This window comes from Melospiza georgiana, chromosome 16 (genome assembly GCF_028018845.1).
Source record: "Melospiza georgiana isolate bMelGeo1 chromosome 16, bMelGeo1.pri, whole genome shotgun sequence".
NCBI classification, from domain to species: domain Eukaryota; kingdom Metazoa; phylum Chordata; class Aves; order Passeriformes; family Passerellidae; genus Melospiza; species Melospiza georgiana.
Window position 1 is genome coordinate 7,559,227 of NC_080445.1, and position 26,655 is coordinate 7,585,881.

Below are 26,655 nucleotides of genomic sequence, written 5' to 3' on the forward strand. Positions count from 1 at the left end.
GTCACGGCGCGTCACGGCGCGTCCGCCAGCTGAGCGCTCGCCCGGAAGTGATGCGGTGGAGGCAGAGCCGCTGGGCGCCGCGGAGGTGAGTGAATTGGACCGGAGCTCTTCCCGTCCGCCCGGGCTGCGGGGGAGCGCCGGGGGCGCCGCGGGGCTCGGCCGGGCTCGGCCCGGCCCGGGAGACGCCGCGGGCGGCGGGGCTCGTCCGTGCCCGCCGCGGCCGGTTGTGCTCGGGGGGCCCCGCGCCGCCGCCCCCTCACGGCAGGGCCCCCCGAGGCGCAGCCCCGCAGCGCGGGGACAGCCCGCGGGAGCGGCCGCACGGGCGCTGCGCCGGTGCCGCGGGCGGGGCGGTCCCGGCGGGCGCTGCCCCGGGCGGTGCCGCTGGGTCCGTGCCCCGGGCCGTGCCCACCCGCGCTCATCGCCGTGCCCCGAGCGGCGCTGCCGCCTCCCCCCGGGCTTGGGCTCTCCGGGGTTTTTCCGTTCTGTGTCCGCCGCCTGCGGGCTCCCAGAGCGTCCCCGCCATGGTCGGTGCGGGCGGCCCCGCAGCCCCCGGGCCGGGCAGAGCCGCTGCTTTGTTCGGGTGCGCTCCTGCCCAGCCTTCTCACGTGCCGCGCCACAACGTGAATGTTCGCCGTGTTTTCAGGGGAAAACAGAGAAATAAACTGTACAGCGATTTATTTCCTAGGCAGTTCTCGCCATCTGAACGTGCCCCCTTTGCACAGCCGCTTCTTTTTCCTGCTTCAGCTCTCCCTCCCTCCCCTGAGCGTGTTTACCCTTCCTGTGCAAGCTGCAATCTGCATTAATCACTCTCTGGGGCTGTGGTGGTACTAATAAGCTACTCATAACAACTTAAATTATAACTTGCATAATCAGTGTTTTGAGCAGATATTGGTTGGAAGAATATGCCTGTCCTATCAGTGCTGTGGTTGCTGGAAAGAATCATTGATTATCTTCTAAATAGTTAACACTGCTGATATGCTGCCCTTCAAAATGTTACATTGATAACTGAGCAGGCTGATGCCAAGTGTCAGAACACAGCATTGATCCAGAGCTGGTAACTTTTTTTGAATGACGGTGTCTGTCACATAATTTAAAGGGGTAATGAGTTAAGTGCTCTGAAAAGAAGGGAGGCATGGCTGTACAAACAGAAAGCACAGAGCTGCTCTACCTTTTTGAAAATCACAGGCCTCACTGGCATGGCGTGCATGTTTTTAAGAGAACTTTTAAGCAAAAACATTATCTAAACAAATTCTTTCATGTTTAAAAACCTCTTTGTTAAACAGTTTATATGTAGCTACAGTACTAGTGCTTTATTTGGGCTACAGCAATAGGAGGAGAAAGTGTCTGAGTACTTGTTTCCCTTGCCTGCATCTGAGCACTGCTGCGTGTTTCCCTGGTGAAAGATAATCCTCAGAACAGGAAACACAGTCCCTTAGTTAGGATTGCATGTGAAAGTGAAGAGATCTCACCCCCCATGTCCTTGTCAGTGCTGTCCTCAGTCTCCCCCACACAGGTGTGTCGTGGTGGTTGTGGAAAACATTCCCTTGTACATGACAGGCAGCTCACAGTCTAAAGCAAAGCTGTTCTGCACATCAGCAGAAAAAGGAGAGCTTGTGATCTGTGTTGAATTAGTTCAGATTAGCAAAGTGCAACTGGCTTTACAAACTTACTGCAAATACCAGCTCTGGTAATGATTTTTAAAACTGATTATTTCCTAATAGCAAGTTGTATGTAGGCATGAATACTGTAATTCTGTAAAAGAAAAAAAAAAGTAACACAACTAATAGCCTAATAGCAGGGGAATTGCAGCTTTGGTACTACTTGGCTGCTTTCTTTGTGAGACTGACAGCCTCCAGTATGACCTGCAATCAGCTCATAAAATCAGGATCTTCAAGGTGCCTTTTCTGCCCAGATTCTTGCTTTATTTTGAGGTTGAATGTTGTTGTGTTCATAGCAAATTCTCAATGATTTGTGTCAGCAGTTCTTATAATTTGTTGCTCTTGGAAATTTGTTAATAATTATATCTTGCTTCCATTTAGCATGAATTGTGTTGGGAAAAGACAATCACATGAAGGAGTGGCTTTGAGAGAAAACTAAGAACAGCTCTTTTGGAAGACCCTTATTGAAATTAATTGAAGAAATATATATTGAGCAAGTAGGGCTCCCAGACAGTGTGATAGACTTGTAAAATGTGTTCTGACAAATTTGTGTGTGGATAAGGAAGAGGCTTGGTTCTGCTGCTTGCTTTGGTTGAGCTTAAGGAACAGGAAGAAATCCTCAGTGTTGGGTGTGTGTATGAGGGCAGTGGGGTGCAAAGGAGATGGAAAGGGGATGGAGGAAGAAGGAACAGACTTGGCTTCTACACTTGCATTTCCTCATGGCACAAAGGAATGCACAGAGTTTGGATGCAGAGATGCACAGCTGCAGGTCAGGAGGAGTGAGAGTGCCCCAGCACTGCTCACATCTGCCCCACGCTGAAGCACTTGGATTTCTTAACTGGTGCCAGGGAAATGTTGGTAAATTTCATTTAGAGCCTCTGAACCCTATAAAATCCATCATGATGGGGTTTTGGCAGTTTGTAAGAACTTGCAAATTGCAGAAACAATGTTATTGTTCCATTAGGCACTTGGGTCTGTACGTGAATGTAACAGGAAAACTCTGCTCTGAGTAAGAAGAGATTATAAAAATAGAAGCATGGGGTATTAGAAAAACAGTCCTTTCTTTCATCCTCAAAACTACAGGAGGAGCTGAATATTGGTAGCCAGAATTCTTGGAAGGCTGAGAGAACAATCTATAACACTCGAGGGACTTGGTAGTCACAGGAAGATAAGGGGGAACCCCCTTAACAGTTTCATCACAATTCCCTGCCTGGCTCCTTCTCTTTGGCTGCTTCTCCCTAGGGGTCTGCATCTTATCTCACTGCCTTCCTTTCCTCTATTTGCCTCTGACTAATGGGCTTTGTCTGCTGGTTACTGGAAGTCTAATAAGTTCTTTTGTCTCTTAACCCTTCCTCCTTTTTAAAAATACTAGATTAATGGCTGTAATGTTTTGCAGACTATCTGCATTGGTGACAAGGATTAATTGTGTGCTTGACTCTTAAGTTACCCAGCAGTAATGACATAGTAACTTGACTTGAAACAATGGTAATTTCATGGCAAATGTTCAAGGCAAATGTTGCTTTCTGGTAAAGTGCCAACTGCAATTTACCCCCTGTAAACATGTGACACAAGTAAACTGGCTGTGCAGATTTTCTCAGTGTCTTCTGTACAGTAAGTTGTCTTTTGAAACACTCAGAGATCTCTCTTGTCTCCTCCCCCCCTTTCTTTTGACTCTCCCTTGAGTCAGGTAATTACAGATCTGGGCTGAAACCTTCCCAGGGAGGGATCAGGGAAGCCAGGACTTGCAGACCTGCTCCATTGCTCACTGGCACCTTGGCTTCCCCTTCCCTGGGAGGGTTTGGATGCACTGGGCTCTGGGTGAGTGAGCTGGAGAGCCAAGGGCAGCTCTCAGTGCCCCTGCACAAGAGCCAGTGCTCTCTGTGGTGATCATGTGTGGCTTTGGTGTGATGATGTGGTGATGTTTGTATATTCTGATCTCAGTGCTCACCATAACAGAGCAAATAAGGAATCAAAGCCTCTTTCCTAAAAGATAAGCTGAGACCTGACCCATTTAGGTCTCCATTTTATCCATGTGTCTTGGGGAGCTCTCTGGTCCAATGATCTGCCTCTAAAGGAAGCAGAAAATGTGGATTTTAGTTAAAGGTTGTCAGAAGAATGACAGTTAGGGGACTACTTAGATGTAAGTATTAAAGAAATCTTTCACAGAAGTAGGAATACTGTAGAGAAGCCAGCAAAAACATAGGTGGTGAGACAGGATTCCAGTAAAGAGAGTAAGCTAGTGTAATCTTCTAGTATCTCAGAAAGAATAGTTATGAATGCTGTTCTGTCTACAGCATCTGTTTTGTGAAAGACAAAACTTACTTTGCAAAATGTGAGAATGCTGTTCCTGACCTCCTGTCACAGTTTGTTATTCCCACAAAGTCAGACTGCCAGAGACAGTATGACAGTCATAGTTGTTTGTTGTCTCACTTTTCCTGTTTAGTGAACAGAAGTGGGTTTTTTTTAACCAAAAGGATTATGTGCTCCTGAAATACACCAGTCTTATTTTTGCATCCGTGTAGTAGCAGAAAATGACAGTTTTTAGTTCTTTCTTTGCATTTTTTTGTGTGTCATGCTTTTTCTCCTGCAACTTTGGAATTTGTAATGCAGTCAGACTTATCCTTTTGTTTTAAAATTGAAAGGGAGGGAGAAAATCATCTTAGCACCTATGATTATGGGAGGCACATGTAGCTTAGTAATAGACTCCCAAACACAAATGTCCTAGCTCTTGGATTTGGTCATGTGCTGACTGTTCAATATTTTCATTGCCAATGAATCTGTACAGAAAGCCTTGAGTATTCTAGGTCAGCAATAAATGGGTGGCTGGAGTGCCAAAGGTCTGATGTGTTTATTCCAGCTTCCAGCAGTTACCTGTGCTTGGAGTTGGTGATTATAGATACAGTATAGATACGTACACACCTGGTCTCTTGTGGGCACAGGATGTCAAGAGAAATCAAGAATATGTGAAAATTTATCAAAAACAAGTGTGTGTTGGTTGAAGCTGCCACCAAATTTCTCAAGGAGAGGTGAGAGTCTTTGTTACAACTGCTGACCAAATCTGAGTGCTCAGAGGAGCTCCTTTGAGGCTACTGATACAGTCAGCATCAAAACACTGCAGCATCCTTGGTACAGTGGGAAATGTTGATGTTCACTGAAATAGGGAAGTTGCAAATCAAATCAGGAGAGAGAATTAGGCTTCTGCAGGTGGCTGTGTGTATTTTCTGCTTTAGAAAGTGCAGTTTAAAAATCCAAGCATATGCTCTTAAGGCACTTTCATATGTCAGTGCTTTCACTTAGAACAATTTGTTGTACATAACTTAGATACGATTCCAGTATTTCTGTGGTCAGCTGGTACTGAAGTTCCTACACAACTGTGCAATGAGTGATTCTTTTGGCTGGCAGCCTGTAAACTGTGTTACACTCCCTGAGACGCCAGTGGGCCTTCTGTAAATTCCTTATGAGCATCTGCTGCCAGCAGGGATCTGATGAGGTGGTCTGGCTCTTGTCTTCAGACTCGTCCCTGCAGTGTTAGGTGCTGTGTGGGTCACTGCTCTCACTGCTGCTTTCTGCTGCACACAGCCAGAGCTGCTGGAAGGGCTTCCTTTCCTTGTGTGACTGCTGGCTTTTCTTCATTGTTGGGAACAGCAAGAAATGTGAAGTTATTCACTTACTACAATTAGTTTAAAGCATATCCTATTATTACAGGAGTCACTTATATATATCTGAATTATATTCAGCTGAGTGTAATTGGTGAAGGCACCTCAGACACTTTAAGGTGAAATCTGATAGCTGAACTCAGCGTAGAAGAAAATCTGTGCACACTTAGCTCAGTTTAAAAGTAAATGTTTTTCTTTCCATAGCCAAGTAGATTGCAGACTGAGGTGGTTTTTCAAAGTTATTCTGGTTTGGCTGCAGAGAGTTGCAATTTTCTGTAGGTTAATTTGCAGGATGGATTGAGCCAGGGTAAGGTAAATATTTGTAGCACAGTACTTCCAGATGCTTTCAGTGGGATGCACCTCTGTCAAATACCCAGGGGCTGTGGTTTTTTTGGTCCCATAATCTGCAGTTTTGCTGTAGAGGTGTGAGCTGGTTGTGTCAGCACAGAGTAGCTCTTCCCCTGGCATGAACTGCTTTAATTATTCATAATACATACTGAGGTGTTAAAGGTCTGTCATGCTGTGCAAAAGTTACAGTGTACCCTGGAAAAATACTGAAGGATTATTCTTTTACAACCCTTTGCACATGAAAAGGGAAGAAACACACAAACTCTCATTAGAAGATTATTTGCTTTTTTTTGTACATGCTGGACCTTTTATGGCCTCTGACAAGGATCCTGAGAGAGAAGGGGAATATTGGTAGTTTTAAAATGGATGGAGATAAATTGCTCAGTGACTGAACCTTTGTTTTTTGAAGGTGATTGAATTATGTGCAGTGAAATAAATGAGTCTGTTCATGTCTGAGTGTGTATGAGGTAGGGAATTGAATGGAATCTGATTTGGGTTCTGGTTTCAGCTTTACTTAAAACTGATGGCATGATCTTGAACAGCTCTGTTATTTGGCTGTCTTGATTTCCCCTCTGCCCATTGTCTTGCTCATAGCTTAAATAGACTTCTCAAAACAAGTACTGCTGCTGCTTGAATTAGTTCATTAATTTATTTACATTACAAAAGCACCTGAAGGCACCCTGCTAAAATTATATTCTGTTTAGCTAACCGGACTTGAGTTTGTTCTTTGAAAATACAATAATCCTAACAAATCATTCCACCCACCTAATAAAGAAAGATGAAGCACATAATAGGAAACAATTGAAAACTTTTTAATGGGGCCAAGTGCAAAAACAATGAGAAGTAATCGGTAAGTAAGGTATTGTGTGGTTAGAGAAGGTAAAGGGAAGGGAGGGATTCAAGGATGATGCATTTGTGTCTGCTGAAAAAGCTACTTAAGGAATGTATTTTCCATAAGAAAAAGTAGTAAGGTGCTTAAGTCTTTCTCTGCCTCTCATTTTTCACATTATTATTTATTTTTTCTTAAGCTAGCATTACACAATTGGCTGCACACAGTGAAGCATCTGTTCCACTTTTTCTTGAGGCTACTTGTTGAACTTTGCACATGAGCTGTGGTGTCATGCCCTGTGGGTGCCTGCAGAGTCAGGTGCTCTGCAAGAGTGCAGCAAGCAGGTTTCTTCTGCCCATCTTGAATGGAAAAATCTCTGATGAGTGAGCTCTGGACTTGGAGTGACAGCACACCAGGTCAAGGCTCAGGTGGTGTAAAGAGACCTTTGCCTGTGTCCTGCTGATGGGGGGGTTCCTCTGGGAGGGGATTTGGTGATAGCTCTGATTCTTGGCCCTGAGACCTGGCCCAGCATGAGGGACTGTAAATATGGTGAAGTTGTTTCTGATTCTTTTTTTGTACCTGGCCTTCCCTTCTAAAGTAGTTAAATCTTTCCAGTGTGCCCTTTCTCAGAGAAGTCCACTTCTCATTTGAGAAAGTCTCCAGGCCTCCAGCAGAGCTGTTGCCTGCCTTGGTTCTCCCCTGGACTGCCAGGTGGCAGCTGGAACTCTGCATGGTTCCTTTTCAGGTGTCTGTACAGCTAGCTTCTGCTCTGTGCAGGCACGTTCTGTAGAGACAAATTTTACTCAAGTTTGATCACATTTCTAAAGCTGTTTTGTTTCCAAAGCTCAGACTGAGGTTAATCAGAAATAGTTTTGTTATCTTGTTTTGGAACAGATTGGTAAAGTTCTCATGTATCTGCCCACCAAACCATTACTGTGTGCAATTCATTGAAAGGTTCTTCAACTGCAGGAAGCCTCACAAACTAATAATTCAATTTCACTAATTGCAGCAAGACTTTCCTGCTTTGACTTCCTCTTGAGTAACTTTGCATAAAAGTATTTGTGGAGCAGATCCGGGTGACACAGGTGCTGCTGCAGCGCTGGTTGGGGCTGTGGTGAGCTGTGTTCTGGGCTCCTGAGAGCCCATCATGGGCCATTGTGCTGCACTCAGAGGGCTTCACTGCAGGTTCACACTTGAAATAAGCAGTTTCTGGAACATGCTGCCTTTGACTGAAGTTTGGTTTGTGCTGTAACACTTGGTGCTGTGGTGTAGAGCTCTGAACTGTACAGTGAAAGCTTCCACACAGAGCTGATCCTTTCAATTCCTGCCTGCTGAAGAGGGAAACGATGCCATTGATCCTTCACTGACTCACAGGGGAGCAAAGAAAGTTGCCTTTGGTGAGAGGGCTGCCTGCTCTTACCTCTGGGGAAGCTGCTGGGGGTGTGCAGGGCCTGCACTGACCCTCAGGAGAGCCAAGTGCCAGGGGTTAGCACAGGTGTGAAAGGAGCCGGGTGAGCACAACAAAGGCCTCCATCATCCCAAGGGCCCACACTGTTCACTCCCTCACCTCCCCATGGCTGCTGAGGGGTGCTAATGAGCAGTGCAGGCTGTTCATGAGCTACTGTGCAGGGATGGGGCTGCTCCACAGCAGCACAGGGAGAGGGCTGTTGGTGACACAGCCACACCTTGCAGCTCTGGCCCAGGAACTGAACCAAAATCTGTGCCAAAACTCTGCCACCACCACTGTGCTGATGCTTCTCTCCCTGCTGCACTCCCTGTACTCGATTTAGGATGAAGTCAGTGCATTGCTGTGCTGTGGCAGCCTTTAAATACAGCCTTGAAGAGCTTTACCTTTTAACTGCTAACCCATACCAACTTTTTGTTCCATAGCCCATGATTGTATTGTCAAAGTTTACACATTCTACTACATTAAAAATTTTGAAAAGGTTAAATGGACAACTCGCAAGAATTTAAATATAAAGAAAGGGGAAGAATTGTAGCTGGAGGTTCTAACATATTAAAATTTCTGGCTCCAGTCCGTGTGTGTGTGTATAGGTCAGCCAGCATGGAAATTACTTCAAACAACATGAAAAAGTTTGGCTTTTGCTGGGTAAGGCTGATCTCCATCAGATTCAGCTTCTTTTGAACTTGAAATTAGGGTTTGCTTCCAGTACGTGCAGTAAGTCAACTGGAAATGTAGATTTGGTGGATCATGGGATCATAGATCTCTTCCAAAGAAATACAGATATGTTTGAAAAGTAGTTCATTGCAAAAAGTTGCCATGACAATGATTTTTCAAAATGTGAACTGTAAAATGTTTAAACAGGTTCCTGGGGAATGAGGTTGCACAGTGCCCTGTGTTCCTCCCTGGTGATTTATAAAAGGAATTATTTAGATGCAGGAGGCCAAAAGAAATTAACACAGATGTGCCAGATGCTACATTTTCTTAAATTCTTGAAATTCATGGGATGCTGTGGTCGAATAGGAAGAAATTCAAGCTGGTACTTCCAGCCTGAGAGAGGCAGACACTCCTCTGCTCCCCTGCATGTTGAGCTGCCTGTTGGCTGTGCACCCACTGGAGTGTCTGCTGAAAGAGCTGTGAAGCCATGGAGGAGGGAAAAGGGTGGTTGGCTGTGTGGAAAATGAGGTTTGGGAGCAGACTATATAAACCCAGTGTGAAGTAGACTTTTTGGTCTCCCATCTCAACAGTAAATGCCTAAAAATGATTCAGTGGAAATATATTTTTGCTCTGTGTGTGTATATGAGTGAAAGTACCACTCCAGAGTTTCCAGGCATTTTGAAATGCTTGAGGCTTTTAAGCTCTATCAACAGCTTTGGTCTGAACTAGGTTTTATGTGTCAGTCAAATTTTCCTAATCCACATATAGGATTCAGGTTTGGGGAAAACTCACATGGAGATTGGCATGTGTGACAAGATGTTGTTTCATGGTTGTCTTTCTACATTCACCCCCCTCTTTGTGCTGAAGGAAGCTCTGAACAAGCTAATGTTTCTACTTGTTTCCTAAGAAGTAAATCTCCTGTAAAAGGTAAGTATGCAGCAAGGCAGCTTTTGATCACCTGTCTGCTCCCTAGATGTACTAAGAGCTGTAAAAACGAGATGTTTTAGTGTTTATGTTATTGTGGTAGAGCAGGGGAGCTTTGCCAGAGATTTCTTGTTTGTTGTGTTTTTCTGCTGGATCAGATACAGAGGTGCTGACTGGGGGCTGCAGCTCTTGCTCCCCAAACCAGACATACCTTTGTCTGTCCCCTTCAGAGCTTCCTCCTTACACAGCAGAGCTGGGAATTTAAGAGAAGTGAAGTGGAGCCAGCTCGACTGAACATGGGAAAACAAACATGGAAAAGAATGTGCTAGAGGATGAAAAAAGAGAATTACTCTCCAGACCCAAATTATGTTTTGCTAGGTAGCAGCTGTCTGGCATTCACAGATTAAACAGTGCTCAGCTAACATGCAATGACAGTGATAGCATGTCCTCTGCTTTGCTTTGAGTGCATCAAATGAGGAATTAACTCTCCCATGCTGAAAGCCATGAAAGTATCTGGAAGTGTGTATTTACTGCAAACAAACATTTGAATTTGTCTGTTGTTTTCAGTACCTGTTCTATGGTTTATATGACAATGCAGAGTTAATGGTGTTAATGCTACTTTGTAAGTCAAAAAAGTGAAGTAGTTTTTCATAAAATGACTCTTTGAACAAGTGGAGTTTGGCTCTGAAGGGTTTTATTACATGCACAGTTGGTTCTCAGTGATTTGGTGCATTTCATGGTTTTCATAGCCTCTTCTAAAGCTAAAGATTTGTGTGGTCTTTTGTCTTCCAGCATTCTATGTGGAAGCCAGGGAGCCTGAAGGAAGCTGTGAAGCTAGTGGAATGATTCTCTGTGTAGCTGAAGCTATGTAAGTATGAGATGTTTGCTCACAAGATCACTTGTCCAGCACAATTGTCAGAGCAGCAATTGCTTCTGCTTCAGCAGTGGCAGTGATCCTCTCCTGCCTCCCCAGTGGGAAGCTCTGTATCTGTTCAGGGCTGCAAACAGGCAGGGCATCCATGATGTTCCCTACTCTCAGCATGTGTCCCCAGCCATTGAAAGGTAGATGATGCATAGTAGAGTTCTGTAAAATTCTTAGACTATGCTCAAGTGTTTGTGAAAAGCTGAGGCTGGGTTGAGGCTTACTTAAGCTCTAGTTATGTTGTCTTTGCCTTAGCTGGTGAAATGCTCCTTGGAAAGGGATTTAATGGTTGGCTGAGCTGTTTCCCCTTTTGTTATGAGATTTCCTAAATTTGTCTTTGAGGTCTTCTTAAATGTATGGAAAGCTTTTTCCTCTACTCTCTTGATACTTTTTGTGTTTTGAAACTCATTATAAATACCTTCTGATGCAACACTTTATTAAACAGCATAATGCTTGTTTTGCTTGTTATTCTCTGGACATATGCAATAATTTCCAGTACTACAATAACATCAGTCATTATAGAAAAATACTGGGTTACTTAAATATCTCCTTTGCATCTTCTGTCCTCCTGCCAGCTTCCCCCCACTCTTCATTACTGCTGTTTTCAATTGTGCCACGGTGTGCTTGTATGATTGAGAGTTATTACTGAGTCACTTTGTTTTGCTCCCTTCAAATTTTGGGTTATGTGTGATCTGGTCACTTGAAAATGGAGGAAAAATGCTGCAAATTCCTTACAGGACTTAGAAAAAAGTCCCACACAAAACCCCCACCAAATCAAAAAGCCCCCCAAGCATTAGCCAAGGCCTTTGTAATCTTCTCTAGGTTTTCATTTAGTGTGTGGGGCCATATGGCTCTGCACAGCCTTTGTTCTTAGAGGGTGACTTTGTTTTAGCTGGCTGTATCCAGCAGCACTCATCTTCCTGTGTTCCCAGCTGCTGACTCCTTTCTGGAAAGGTGCAGAGAAGGTCATTGTGGATCTCTGCTTTGAAAGAGGAGGATGGCCTCATGGGCATCTTGGTGATTCATATGTACTGGAGATTATTGCTCAATGCTTTTCTGAGTAATAGACTTCTTTGGGAGCCCTGCATCCTGCAGCACTGAGCACATTCCAACCTTAGCCCTGAATCTTGATCCTTTTTAGTAGAATAGCAAAAGCAGTGGTCACTGCTGCCTTTTATGTCTTGCTTTTATGCTGTAGTGATTTTGCTCTTGGGAACTGATCCTTTTGGGAATTGATGCTTTGCCACCAATCCAGGCTAACCTTTGGGTACACAATAATACTTGTAATTCCTGATCCAGCTGGGAAATCTCTGTGCAGGTCCTTGTGCTGTGTGACAGTCACTTTGCTCTGCAGCTGAACACACAGCTCTCTTCACCTTCCTGAGGTGCTCTCTCCCACTCCCTGAGCTCTGCCTTCCCTGCAGCTCCTGGTGCTGCAATCAGATCCTCTCTCCAGCCTTCCATAACAAAAGGGCCGGCGGCTTCTCCCACTTGTTTCTGTCTCCTTCCAAGGCTCTTGTTCCTTTCATGCCTTGAAACCTGAGTCACGTAGGAAGCGGAGGTGACTCGTTAGTGAAGTGGATCCAGCTCACAGGCAATTTACAGAGGGTAACTGATGGAGTGCCAGAAGACTTTTCTCTTACAAAACCAGATACATGCACAAGCTGCCAGCGGATGCAGTCTGGATTTTTTTTTTCCAAGCTGGTTTTGCTATTTTTGGGGTAGAATGCTTCTAAGTATCTGGCACATGGCATCAAGTTTCTTGTAGAAGAAAAGTGAGGAATTGCAGCAACTGTACATCAGTATCTTCTGGTGTTTGTTCATAAGGAGTAGGATGGTGCTCTGAAAACTTCCTCGGTGGGGAGGAGGAAGGAAGAACTCTGTTACTGCAGGGAAGAGCAGTGCTCATGCAGTGGCTGTTCAGGAGCAGCATTCAGCTCTTTGTAAGGCAAGTAGGAGTACAGAAAATGTGTTTGTTAGAGGGGTACAATGTGAGGGAGGTGGATAACTTGCATCTAGGGGTTAATGCTACTGGGATTGCCTGTTTTTGGAAACTGCCAGTGAGACACCTCCTTACATACAGGTGTCTAATAATGCTGGCAGATCCTCCCTCTGTGAATTGTAGTGCTCTCTTTGTGACAGCAAATGACTTTAAAACCCATCAGTTTCATCACATTGGTGATGTCACTTTGCAAACCTGCAGATTAGATTGTTATCATCAATAATACAAGCTGTTGCTTAGGAAGCATGACAGCATGAGTCACTTTTGTTAGGAAAATGATGGACACAGGATGTCAGTCTTGCAAACTGCCTTTAAAAAAAATCAAATTGGGATTCCTCAAGTTAATTGGATTAATCTGTCAATTGCAATGTGTGTGATTTGACTACTTTAAAGGAAAGTACTGTTCACTAATAGGCAGCTGTTCCTTAACCTTCCCCCATAGGGAAAAGCTGTTCCAAATCACCAATAGCTAATAACTACTGTTACATCTTTGAGCAGAAAGTTTTCTATACTACCTAAATTCTAATGATAGTCTGTACTCAGGATTTTTTTATTCTGTTCTTTCAGCTGCATACTTCTCTCTAAAGAAAAATTTGTCCAGTGTGGTGCTAGCTGCCTCTGAGAAACTGATGGAAGAACAAGAATTAGTGTAGATTAAGCATTTGAATTTGGGTGAATTTAAAGATTGAGAGGGGGAAAGCTGGTATGTGGGAGTTAATCACTAAGCAGTTTTTACACTGCCTACTAATATCCTGTTTGTTTTGGTGTAATGAAATAATGACTGGTGTAGACTGGAGAGGACTGTAGATGTTGCTCAGGCACCTGGCAGCACAGAAATCAGTGCCAGGCTGTGCTTCACAACTCACAGAGCTGTCAAGTACTGAGGACCAGTGAAATTGTCTTATGGATTATTTATATTGACATGCATATTTTTGTACATCCTTTCAAATACAAATTATTGCAAATTTCTTGAATACATTAAATCAGACTTTACTTGCTTATAAAAATGATGCAGCAAAGTTAATCATTAAAGCTTTGTGATGAAAGAATCTATAATACCTTTGTTCCTTTGACTGCTTAAAAAATAGGTATTTACTAGTTTTGTGTGTGAGTTAAGAAAAGGGACTGGGGAGGGAAAGGGAAGCTGGGTAGTCAACATCAGCATCTTGGCTGCTGTAGTTCCTCTGGCAAAATTTTTTGCTCATGAAGCTGCACAAGTGCTGTTTTGTCAAAACAGGTATAATGGCTGAGAGATTTATTTTTGTAATCCTGATATCTGAGAATTCATCTATACTTGTTGCTGCTGTTGGTTTACAGCCTTAAAGAGGACTTCAGTCTCAGTAAAGCTTTGCCCAAGAAAAAAATACAGTAAAACTGACATGATATCTATTGTATTTTTTAATTTTTTAATTTTTATCTCTCTTCTTTCTTGTTCTAATTCTAAACTGGAAGCTGTACACAAAGTCTCAGCAAACCCAATTTTTATGTTTGAAGCTTTTGCCTCACTGACAGCAGAGGTGAAATGCAAATTAGTGGGTAAAGGAGGACTGTGATAAGCAATTGCTTTCTTGGAGCTGACATTTCTGAGAAACAGACTGTCCTTGGTGTGGCTGCTTGCTGATAGGGCAGTGTCAGTGTTAGCTTGGTTTTAACAAGGAAAATTGGAGAACCCTTTTCTCTGGGCAAAATATCTTTTCCAAATACGCAGGGCTTTGTGATTTATAAAAAGAGAGTATGGTGAAACCATTTTGGCATTTTAATTTTTGTTTTAAAAAAACCCCTCTGAACTGGAATTACTACTTCTTATCTGCATGTGTGTCTGTCTGAAGAAGTTTCATTAAGAAGGCCCCCTCCCCTGTCTGTCTCCTTACCTGAAGGGAGGAGCCCACTTGAAACAGTGAACCATTTCTGAATACCCTCTTGCATAAGAAGTGTTGCCTCCTTTCTGCAGGCACACTCCGTGTATGTTTTAAGTACAAAACCTAGATTCCAAACTCTGTTTAAAAACAAACACACAACTTTCACTCTCTCTCCTCCTTCCTAAAACCAGCCAACAGCCAGCCCCCTCCTCCTCTCTCCCTGAGAAGTCCCTTTTGCTGATTTGCTGGAGGTACAGTCTAGATCCAGTCCTTTGGTCTCTGCCAGGTTGTCCCATCAGTGTCCCTGTCCTCCTTTCCCTGCTTTGTTTCAGTGTTTTATATTCTATATATAAAATGTGGGTACACTTTTAAAAACCATTTCCTTTAAAGTATTTCTGGGTTGGAGTAGTCTGTTGTGATGAAGCCTGTACATGAATCAACCTCTTTGTAACCTATGCTGCAGTAAGAATTTTAGGAATTTCCTTTATTAGGACCCGTTAGTATAGTGTGGCCACTGAGTGAGCTGCATTGATTTCTAGGTAAAACAGCTGAAATTGCCTGAAATTTATGGCCTATTCCAGCCTTGTGTACACTGCTCCTTTTCAGTATGCAAAGCTTAAATATCCTGAAGTTGGCTGCTTCATGGCAAGTATTATCCCACATTTAATACTTCAGCTGTTCTTTACAGAGAGGCAGCAGTTTGACTGTGGAACTGTTTTGCAGGTTAGCTGAGTGCTGCTGATGGCATGGTGAGATGTGTTGAAGAGCAGCTGCGAGGGTGTCCGAGGGCAGGGGGACCGTGCTAGGAGCTGGGCTTGCACCACCATGGGCCAGTGTGTCACCAAGTGCAAGAACCCTTCTTCTACCCTTGGCAGCAAAAATGGGGAGAGAGACTCTGGCAGCAAATCCCACAGCAAGAGAAGTGCAGTCCACAAAGACGACCATGGCTCAGCCTGCGGGAAGGCTTCAGGAGACATCCTTGTGAATGGGACAAAGAAAACAGATGCTGCTGTAGAGTCCAGTCAGCCTCCAACGTTTTCTGGAGATGCAAAGAAAGACTCTGTTTGCAGTGCAGAGGAATCTTCTCTTCAGAGGATTGGGGAGTTGTTCAGGAGGTATAAGGACGAGCGGGAAGATGCCATACTGGAAGAAGGAATGGAACGATTTTGCAATGACCTCTGTGTTGATCCCACTGAATTTAAAGTACTAGTTTTGGCTTGGAAATTCCAGGCTGCTACCATGTGCAAATTTACAAGGTTAGTTCTTGTAGAACTTGTAATTATTTTCATATGTTAAAGTATATCCTGTCAGCAGTATGTTGGAGAGACAGCCTCATTAGCTTCACTTACTTATTTCTTCTAACACTTGCATTTTGATCAAATTAATTCCTACCACTGCAGAAGGTAAGCTTTGTATTGTCTTCTTTCCCCTTCCCATCACACTGGATTTTAGAAAATGTGGTTTTGGCCATTATGCTGCTAGTGATGAACAGTGTAGTGAGATTCTGTAGACATTAATTTATTCTTGATTTACCAGAAGCAATTTATTGTATCCAACATGATCTTGGTGAGATTGGACACTGAAATTAATTTTTCCTTTAAAGTAATGTGAGATTCTTTAGTAATTGCTACTGACTGTTAACAGTCTGTGGAAGAATGACAAAATTGTTCCTGTCCAAGCAGTGTAACACTTAATGTCTTTTTCCAAGAGTAATCTTGTTAAAGCATAAAGAGGGAAGGAAATGTGAGGGTTTTGACACTTGTAGCTGTTTCATACTAGCTGACAAATGATTGCTGTTTGAAGTACTGTGTGCCCTTCTGGACAAGGGCCTCAGTCAGCAGAATGACAGCATGTGTGATGCCACAGGACACAATGGAATGGCTACAACTCCCCCCACTAAGCAACAGACAAACCCAAACTGCAGCAGAGTCCCCCAGCTTGATTAGCAATGTCCAGGTAAGAGCAAGGGAACAGTGCCTGCAAGGACTGGCAGGGAGAGAAGGAATTTTTTATTTTGCCCTATGTAGATTGGTTTGAGTAATGCTGCTTATTTTTCTTGAGCTTATTGCTTTGGTGTTCAGAGCCTTGACCCAAGCCTCTGCTGTGCACTGGACAGCATCTTCAGAGTCTTTGTGGCTGAGGGTGTGTGTCAAAGGGATGAGTTACTCTGGAATGCAAATGTGGATTTACTGGAGCTGATGACCCAGGTATTTGCTAAGATGGTAAAGGAATTGTAAGTAGTGTCTGTGATTCTGCACAGCTACCATGAATATTATTAACATGGTTTTAATTTCCTCAGAGAGGACAAATTAGTTGTGAGAGGTTATATTTGTTGAAGGGCACGTTCCATGGCACAGGTGCTGATGGAATCTTGCATCAGTGAAAGCATCATGGTCTGTTCCGAGTGCTGCTCCATCTCCTCTTCCCTCCAGCCCATCCTGTGTCAGCCTGCTGGCTCTCCTGGCTGGATGTTACACCTGGTTGTTACACCTGGTTGTAACAAGCATCAGAGAAACTGGAGCTAAACCTGTCCCACTTGGCTTCAAGCAGTGTCTGTGCATTGTGTTGTAGCCCCTGTGATGCTGTGCTCCCTCCCCTGCTCTCAGCAGATGCCTTGCTGACTGACACCAGTGGCTCCCCATTGGTTTTGCAGGCTGAAAGAACAACCAAAAACCACAGCAAAGTAGAAGTGAACTGCTCTGTCCCTTGCAAACAGCTCGCCCAGAGCATGGGCATTTAGACATCAGCAGTACTGAATCAAGCTGGGGTAAATGTGTTAGTTTCAAACATGTAGAATTTCTTCTGTGGCAAATTAGACTCACTCTTTAACATGAAAGGCATTCCAGGCTGTGCAAGTGTCCAGAATAGCCAGAGAGCAGAATCTTTGAAATGTTTGCAGTACCCCAGCAGACCTGGGGGTTGTGCGTGGTTCCCGAGGCCTTAAGGAATGCCTTGGAACTGGCTGTCTTTCCAGTGGCTCCTGTTGCCAAAATCTGTGTGCCACTGGGGCTGAGGGTACACCTTGTCTGGGGCTGAGGGTGCACCTTGTCTGGGGCTGAGGGTACACCTTGTCTTGTCCAGGTGCTCCTTTTAGATTTGGTGTAGCTGGATGGAGACAGGACGTGTTCGTGAGGTTGGTGGGAAGGGCCCTCCCTAATTTCTCTTCTCTTGCTTGACAGGAAGGAGTTTTTTGAAGGCTGCAAAGCAATAAATGCAGACAGCATTGATGGCATTTGTGCAAGGTTCCCCAGCCTCCTAAACGAAGCCAAGCAGGAGGATAAATTCAAGGATCTCTATCGTTTCACCTTCCAGTTTGGCCTGGACTCTGAAGAAGGACAGAGGTCGCTACATCGGGAAATAGCCATTGCCCTTTGGAAATTAGTCTTCACCCAAAACAAGCCCCCTATTTTGGACCAGTGGTTACACTTCCTAATCAAGAACCCCTCAGGAATCAAGGGAATCTCCCGGGACACGTGGAACATGTTTCTAAATTTTACTCAGGTGATTGGACCGGACCTTAGCAACTACAGCGAGGACGAGGCCTGGCCGAGCCTCTTTGACACCTTTGTGGAGTGGGAAATGGAGCGCAGGAAAAAGGAGGAGGAAACCAAAAGTGTTCTGTCCTCGGACACAGAGGGGCCGTGTGCGGACGGACAGACCTAGCAGCAGGGACAAAGGCAGCTCCTTGCCCTTCACACAATGTAAACTCTGGATGTTTCTGGAAATTACCGAGGCTCCAGATTTTTCTACTTTACACCTTTTTCTGCCTTGTCTTTGAAAGGGCTCTAAAATGCTGTATCATGTTTTAGGCACTTTCTTAATTTTGGTTATTCCTTTTACTCTTGCCCTGAAATATTTGACCCTGGCTACAAGTTAAGCATTTTTTTTATTTTATTTTATTTTTAAGACTTCAGATTAGTATAAGTAAGTCTGATACTTCTTGCACAATGTAGATCTTTTTAGTTAGGTTAAATTAACATTGCTAAATTATACAGTGCCAGATTAAGTTTTTTCATACTACATCTGTCAGGGCAGGTCTGTACTGTGTGTAGTGCTGTTTACATTGTTGAAATTTTAGGCTGTAATAATTTTAAGGTTTTATACCGAGATGAACAGCAGTGTTAACTATAAATGCATTAATCCTGGGTAATAAGGCTCTAAAAACCAACATAAGCAACAGCTTTTTGTAATATGGCTAATTCCCATTTTGAGCTAACTCCTAGTGAATGAGTCCAGATCATTCCTTTTTTTGGACTTTCAAACTAAATGTTGGGATTGTTTTATAAAATTACTGTACCTGTCAGTCAACTGAGTGGTAGATGACGATTTATATCTAAATCTCTTTACACATTCACATAATAAAAGAGCAGTACTACCTCAGTTTTATTGAAAGTGGACTTGTTGATGGACTTCCATTTTCTCTGGAAGTTGTATTTTTGTGGTTACATGAGAATATTTTTACTTGACTAAAAGAACCAAAGGTTCTGCTTCTTAAGTTTGCTAAACATTGAGAGAAGCAACACACAAATACTAAGTCTTCAAGGAAAACTGTGGTATAATTCTGCTTTAATTTGTTTGATTTATACCTAAAGTATTACCTTACTTGTCTGGCAAGCACAGTACTTCTATGTAAGGAACTATCTTTTGCATTAATATTGACAAACCAATTTTTTAAAGCATATGTTTAATTGCTAAATTGCAGTTAATACTCCACACTTTCTGGAGCAACAATATCGGCATCTGATGACAAAGTGAATTCTTAATGTGTTCTTAATGACAGCAGTGTAGATGAGTCATTTTTAGACTGATTTGATAATATTTGGATAGGAGTCAATTTATTATTTTACAATGCCTGTATTGGGACTATTTGCCTGTTGAAATTGTTGTGACTTAAAGGGAGTTTTATTAACACTGGTTGAAACTTTTTTGGTTATTGATGCTACCTTTTTTAATTTTAGTATGTCAACTTTTTTACACCTTTTGGTAAAAGGTTTGATTGCCAAGGCTTTCTGTATAGCCAAGTGCTGGCTTAATGAATTTGATACACTTCTGTTACACACCTTTTATTTTCAGAGCTGCATTTCAGGATCATAAACCAACTTCAACTGAAACAAAACAAAAGCCTAGACAGTCATCCATAGCATCTAATGGCTTTTGTGATGTAAGGGTTTTAAAACTAAAGGGAAACAGGTTTTAAGTGGTGAGCTTGTCACGGGTCCAGGGTGTTGTGCTTTGCACATCTGTTGTGCCCCACAGGGGTTAGCAGAGAGAGGAGCAGGATCTACCCAAATTCTGGGTCTGGCTTTGCTGGTATGCAGCCCTGCAATGGCTTGGCTTGGAGGTCATAAATCACTAACAAAATGTGGGTAATGCAAACTGTTTATAAACAAACCCACAAGCCACAGATAGCATCTCTTTCATCTAATAAAAGGAGAGTTTGGTCCATGCTGCTCTTGCTGGGAGACAAGCTGTGGAAAACAAATGTGGCTGTTTTAGATGCAGCTGAATCTGTCCCTTTGCAGCAGAGCCCTGAAGTTGCTGTTTTATGGGTAAATACACCCAAAGCTTTGTCCTTGCTTCTCTGACTTTCTGTGGCACAAAAGTGTTTGGCAGCAAAACCTTAATCTGATTTGGTGAGCAAAGCAGCCAAAGCACTCTTGCTGGAATCGTTGAATTTATGGTGAGACACTTGCTGGTGCTGTTATTTTTAAAAGACTAAAATAAATTCCCCAACAGAGGCTGCTTTGTTAGGAAAAGTTCCAAATGGAGACTGATTTGATAGTAAATGAAGACTCTATTTGTAAGTTTGATGCTCTTCATTCATTCAGCTATTAAATGCTTTGTTCGTCACTTAATTTTTTTTCCCCCAAAGGAAATTTAAAATGTCCAGAGTGTGAGGAGTAACTGTTCAAATGGGTAGCTCACCAGATGGCAGCTTCTGATTTACACCCCAGCATGCAGCAGCCCCAGAGGATGAGGCTCTTTAAGGAAGGTGTTTATCTTGTGGTTGGAATGTGGACAGCAGTGAGGAAATCAATCTGTAGCACACCAGGCTCAGCCATTTTAAGGTATCCGAGGTAACACAGCTGCTTTTTAAAGGCAGAGGTGAACACACAGGAAGGGAAAATCTGGTTTCCTGTTGGGGAAAGGACATACCATTGCCCACGAGTTCAGTGTGGGGGACAGCCCTGCTCCTGTTCTGCTGCTTCCAGCCAGGCAGGAGCAGCTCCACCCACTGGGCAGGGAGCTTGCAAAAATAGCCAAATGATCTATCTAGGGAAGTATCACTTATCTTTAGCCTAATTTTAGTCCTTTAATTACCATTTACAGAATGCAAACCAGACATGTGTCAGTTTAAACTCCTGAAGCAGGAGCTGGAGGTGCAGCTCTTGGGCAGTGCTGGCAGAGAGTGGGGCTGCCAGACCTTCTCTTGGATTGCCTGGTGATTTTGTGATCCCAAATGGACTCTGTAATGCTGAGCTGAGGGAATGGGGTTCATGTGTGTCTCTGAGAAGTCTTTAATAATATTGGAGCCTCTGAAAATATGCTTGTTTAATGGTTAAACTGTGAATATCTGTGGAACAGGCCAAATACATTCATTCTTCATTTTTATATAATTTAATTCTTCATTGTGTAGGGCACAGGACTGTAAGTGAGCAGTGATGCTGATGAAATCCTTGAAACCATTGCAACTGTTTAGTTTTTTTTAAAAAATAGATTATGCATTAGGAAACTTTATGCATGTAGTGAATCTGCTGCAACTTGGGATAAATAACTATAGATAACTATATAGATAGCTGGAGTAATATACTGGAAAACTGGTCTGGTATCCACAATCTGTGGCAATTGACTGCCTTCTCTTATATGCAAAGAAATACAACTCCTGTAAACTTTAGCCCCTAGTAATAAAACACTGACCACCTACACCACATTATAGCTTGCAACACCTGTAAAATTTGGCTTCCAGATCAACTGGAGGCTTAATTGTGCTAATTTTCACTTGTGTGGGTGCATTTCTGAGGTCAAAGACTATCTATTGATTCAAGTAAGGGTTTGAAAGATCCTGGCCATAAAACATGACTGAGGCAATGACTTGGAATTGAACACCAAACTGTGAGTTTATTTGCTGCTGGTGCTATTCTACATGGAGAAATACAGCTTCTTAGTACTGTGCAATCCTGGTGAAAGGAGCACAGGAGGGTGAGCCCAGGTCTGGCAGGTGGCACAGACACAGCTGGGGCTGAGAGCTTCCCCCAGGCTGGCCCAGCAGGATCAGCTCTGAACCAGGACAGGTCTCAGCCAGGCCCAGTTCAGAGCGTGGAAGGAGCTCAGGCTGCTCTGCTGGGGCTGAGGGTGCAGCCCCTGCTCCTGTGGGCAGTGCTGGGGCAGCAGCAGCTCTGCTGGGTGACTTTATTTCATTATTTCAGTCTGTGTGTCCATCAGAGCCTGCAGAAGCCATGGATCCAGGACTAGCCTGTCACCCGTGGTTCCCAGGCCTGTGCACTGACCAGTGACCTTAGACTTTGTGTGACACTGTCAGCATGAGCCTTGTCTCCAAAAAAAGCCCAACAAAGTTAAGGAAACACCATGTAGTTAATAGGCACCTCAGTTGTGGTACAGTTTGTTGGCTGAGGTTACATCATTCCCATTCTTTGGTAAATAATAGTCATTGTGAGTTGCTGGCTCTTGCAGCCTTGCATTCTGCAGTGTGATGCTTTTCTAGAAGGTCCTCAGTAAATTGGGCACCCAGTTCTTCCCTTGAGCCCACTCTGCTCAATGTATGTGCATGTGAATTTAGCCTTTCATATTAAAAAGGAAGATGCTTAACCTGAAACTCAAAATTCTTCAGGGCAGTGCTTCAATATGGAGAAAAACACATTTTTTCAAATAAGTATTAAAGCAAAGCGTCTGCTTAAATTTTGTTGCGTGCAAACAAACCCACCAGTGTTAACATTTTCTCTCTGGTCTATTGAAGATTGAACCTTTGGTTTTATAGTGTGAACTGAAGTGAAATCCATGAGATTGTAAGACAGAAAGAAGGCTGTAACTCCTTCACCATGAAGTACGTAGGTATCTCTACCTCTTGTTCTTAGACTTGAATAGTTTAAGGCTACCATCCTTTCATCCCGGGATTTTATGCCTGGATGAGTAATCTGTTTTTTTTAATTGACCCAAGTTAAGTATTATCTCTTTGCCATAGTTTTTGGTGTCCTGTGTTTAACCTGTATGCAAAGGACCCTTTGGAAGGGGGCCGGGTCAAGCTGCAAACCAGAGTTGGTCCTCCCGGGTGCTACTTTTGGAGTGCAATAGAGCAGCTGAGCAGAGCTCCGTGCCTGTGGCTCAGGGCTTCTGGCACCACACGTCCTCTTCCCTGGTCAGGCTGCCTGCACTGACAGTGAATTGAAGATGGAGCAGCTGCTCCCCAAGAGGGAGCCATCAGCCTTTTCATTTGCCCTTGAAAAGCTTTAGGAACCCACCTGATGCAGTGCCATGAGTGTATTTTTCTTTTAATCAAAAATACTGTGTTTTGTTCCATGTTGGACTGGACTTGTAACCACCCAGCAAAGATGGGAGCTGCAGAAGTGCAAAGGCCACACGCATCCTTTTTGTCCCTGAGGTCAGAATCCTGCTCAGGATAAAACCCTTGTTCTTGAGTGAAGCTGGAGTGTTCTCAAGAGAACTGGAGATGCCAGAGTGGCTTTGGTGCTCAGCTGTGTTCATTGATGCATTGGGGGTGTTCTTCTGCATGCAACACATCTGTGCCCTTCCTGTCCTCCCCCAGAGCAAACTGCAGCACAGCTCCTGCCACAGCAAATCCCACATCCTGCAATGCTGTGGCAGCTGCTGCTGCTGCAGGATCCCTCCAGTGCTGCTTTGGGCTGTGACCTCTTGCACTATCAGGAGGGGAATCTATTTTGAGAGAACAGGGGGACATGTGAGACAGCAGGTAAAAAGAGCATGTGTGTTCTTGTCCTAACAGCTTGCCTTAAATCACTGACATTGCAGCAGTTCCTTGCTACTATTGCAATCCTCAGTCTCTGAAAATCCAACAGGTTCTGTAGGTAATACTGTTTTTTGTTTGATTTTTAATAAGTTTCTATCTTTGCATAATTGCACTCTTCAGATAAGCCCTTTTTGGATAATGTGTCATTTCACACACAGGAAAAAAGTCCATCTCCAGTGTTTGTGCTGTAAAGTGTTTCAGTTTATGCCCTGTAAATTATATCTGGACTAAAGGTTGCCTACTGTTGAAGCAGTGTGTTTACTTGAATGTTGCCATTTTATGCAGTTACAGCTGCTGACTCTTGCTCTTCTCTGGGCCTGTGAGAGTGGAGATTGTGTGACCAGAGCTGGCACACCTGCACAGAGGATCAGTGGAGCTGCAGGCTGGCTGCTGCTCCCAAGAGTGTTACAGTTAAAGGACTTCACAGATCAGTGCTCCGTATTTGGAAGTTGTGACTTCTTTAGTCATGCCAAACAGAGTTATTTGAAAATACACTTGTGTAAGTTTGCAATAGTCTTTTACAAGGAGATGGGCTGGCAGGAGGGTTGGAGGGCCTCGTGCTGTAAGTTGTTGAGTAACTCAAGTTCCAGGAGCCATGGATGGCACTGGCAGGGCTCTGTCCCGAGCCAGCACTGCTGGGGTTTGCACTGCCTGGTCTTGAGGGCATGAAGCAACCACAAGGCCTTGATGGGCTCTGTGGAGAAGGGTCAGCCTGGGAGCACTGGTTGGTGCAGCCTTGTTGTTTCTTGTGCATCTTGAGGCTCCGGTTGAGCCTCAAGTCCCTCTCTGTGGCAGGAATGTGTGTTGGTAGTGTTTGCTCCCAGAGAGGTAACTCAGTGTGACTGGGGAAGTACCAGGGCTTTGTGTGCTGTGTGTGAGCTCAGCTCCCTGCTGGGCCTCTGGGCTGCTCAGCAATCCAGCCAGGGTGGGCAGGGTCACATCTGCTGCTCTTTGTGCCCAGGGGAGTTTTGCCTTTTCAGACTTAGCCAGGAGATCACCCTGAATGAGCCAGTTTTCTCACTCTGGGAAATGATGAATGTGTTGCATGTCACAGCAGCCCCGTGGTTCCTCTTTGGGACAGCAGTATCAGAAGTGCTGTGTAAATGTAATGCTTGAAAACAGCTGGAGTAAATTCTGTTTCATGTAGGATCTTTATTTCAAGGGGATGCAGCCATATTTGAAACCTGATCTAGAGGAAAATTGGGAGAATTCCAGGGCAATGCATCTGCTGAATCCCAGTCTACTGAATTGGTTTGTAGTTTTACAGTTACCTTTCTTACATGAAATTTTCTCACCGTTGGTGTCTGGAACAGAATGGAAACAGCATCTTATGGAATGTGCAATCTAAGGCACAATGCAAATAGGGTGTGATAAGAAGGTTGTCTTTACTTGATAGCAATCCTGAGTGCAATGTTTTTGTTGTGTCCCTTTTGGAAGAAGAGCATTAAGTACAGTCTGAGGTTTTTCTTTTCTTACAAGCAAAGCATTGGTTTGTCCATTACTGACTTCTTGTGAAATTTGTGCCAGATGTATATTAAATATTTTGGTGCTTTTTCTAATCCAAGCTGCCATTCATTTACCTGTGAGATTATTGTACTTCTGTATATTTAAATGACCAACCCCTTAAAGAAAAAAACAACAAAAAAAAATCCTTTAGTCACAATGTATCCTGACTACTGTAGCCTGTAAATGTTCCAAAGCTTCTGGGTTTCCTGTATTCCAGTAAGGTCTGAGGGGAGGGGAACAGCTACAGAAATCTCATCCACTGGGAGGGAACTCCAGGCTGTTCTGTGTTACTGAACAAACCAGTAACATTTGTGGTGTTTACATAACGACACATTGGTGTTCACTTTTTTGTGCTCAAGCTTTGTACAAAATGTCTTATTTAAAGCTGAAGTCCTTTTTACATTTTTCAATTAAAAAGGGACAAATTACTTATTTTTCCATGCCTATGAGTAGGACTCTTGCTAGTTTTATTTGTCATGTCAGTTTCTCCAGCAGGATCCTGGATGCTCACTAAGTCCTGGCAGAGAGGTGACCACAAAATTTTCAAGTGTGTGGAAGGAAAACTGGCTGGTTTTTTCTCAACTTTGCAGTGAAAGTGTTTGCAACAAGGAGGTGCTGGATGTGAACAGCTTGAACAGGAGTGAATCCTTAGAGAGGGATGAGTGCTGGGGTCAGCCTGCCTGAGCTCCTGGTCTCTGCTGGACTGGCTCAGCAGCAGGGGCTGCCTGTGCTGCTGAAGGCACTGTAAATTATATTCACACTCCCCTTCACACTCTGTGGCAGCACTGATGTTACTGTTTATGCCAGCTTGCACTAGCTGCAGCCAAAGGAATGCCAGGCTCACCTGAAGTGGCCACAGTACCTTAGTGTGAGAAAAAATTGGCTGCATTCATTGTGCTGAATAATAGATATAATTTTCAGGTGGGTTTAAATTAGTTATTAATGACACTGACATGAGCATCTCCTGCCTGCTCACTGCTCGTTCTGGGCTTTCTCCTGCTTTTCTGTATTTGTGCCTCCTCCTCCACACAGCAACTCCCAACTTCCAAATCCCAAGATAAGGAGAGAGCCCAGCCCAGCCCTGTGAACTTAGGGCTGGAAACTAGGAGGGTGTGAATATACTATCAGCTGTATTTAATAACTTTTGGAATGATAACTATTTCACCTTTATCTTGGTCTATTCCAATTCACATGAAAAAATCCCTCATCTAATGGTCAAACCTTTTAACAAACATTTAATTTTTCAATTTTTTTCTGATTGTCTAAAACTCTCCTAAGCATCTTTGTGCTTGGAAATTCTGTATGTTAACAAGAGATGCTCAAGCAGCCTCTATTTCAAGTGGCAGTGGCTGCAAAGGAGAGGCTGCAAATCCTCATCCTGCTTCCAGCTCCCCGTGGAGAGCAATGCTGTGCAAAGTGCACACAGCCATGTGCTTTCCTTAAACATCCCTTGCCCCTCCCACAGCCACAAGGAAATTCTTGTGAGGGGAGGGTGGGGGTGGTCAGGGCAGGAGGAGAAAGTGGAGACTGTCCAAGAAGTATGAATCACTGATTCCTCCTCTCCATGGCCCCAGTACAGCACTTTCCCAGAAAGGAGGCAGCGGCTCCAGGAGCTGGCACTGAGTTCCAGCAATGCAGGCAGTTCCTGGGCTGGCTGTGAACTGCTGAGCAGCTGCTGCAGCCTCTGCCCTGCCCTGCCTGCTCATGGCCTGGCTGTCCAGGGGAGATCCCCAGCTGGCACCTTGGCACCAGCAGGGAGTGACACCCACAGGCCAGTCCTGCTCCAGCTGGCCTGCCTGGCCCGACCTTCCCACAGCAGGAAGGGTTA

General features: G+C 44.0%; 1 protein-coding gene across 1 annotated transcript; it reads left to right on the plus strand.

Moving 5' to 3' along the window:
* The first annotated feature begins 4 nt into the window (after positions 1-4).
* On the plus strand, positions 5-25,215 carry DCUN1D3 (defective in cullin neddylation 1 domain containing 3). The gene is made up of 4 exons (XM_058035658.1): positions 5-85; positions 10,327-10,402; positions 15,041-15,573; positions 17,497-25,215. Exons 3-4 carry the CDS (start codon positions 15,143-15,145, stop codon positions 17,978-17,980), a joined length of 915 nt encoding a protein of 304 aa, XP_057891641.1. The 5' UTR covers positions 5-85; positions 10,327-10,402; positions 15,041-15,142; the 3' UTR covers positions 17,981-25,215.
* The last annotated feature ends 1,440 nt before the right edge of the window (positions 25,216-26,655 follow it).

Coding starts and splice junctions, on each gene's coding strand:
- DCUN1D3 (XM_058035658.1), top strand. CDS start 15,143: ATGGGCCAGTGTGTCACCAAGTGCAAGAACCCTTCTTCTACCCTTGGC. Junction 15,574..17,496: donor ACCATGTGCAAATTTACAAG/GTTAGTTCTTGT, acceptor CTTGCTTGACAG/GAAGGAGTTTTTTGAAGGCT.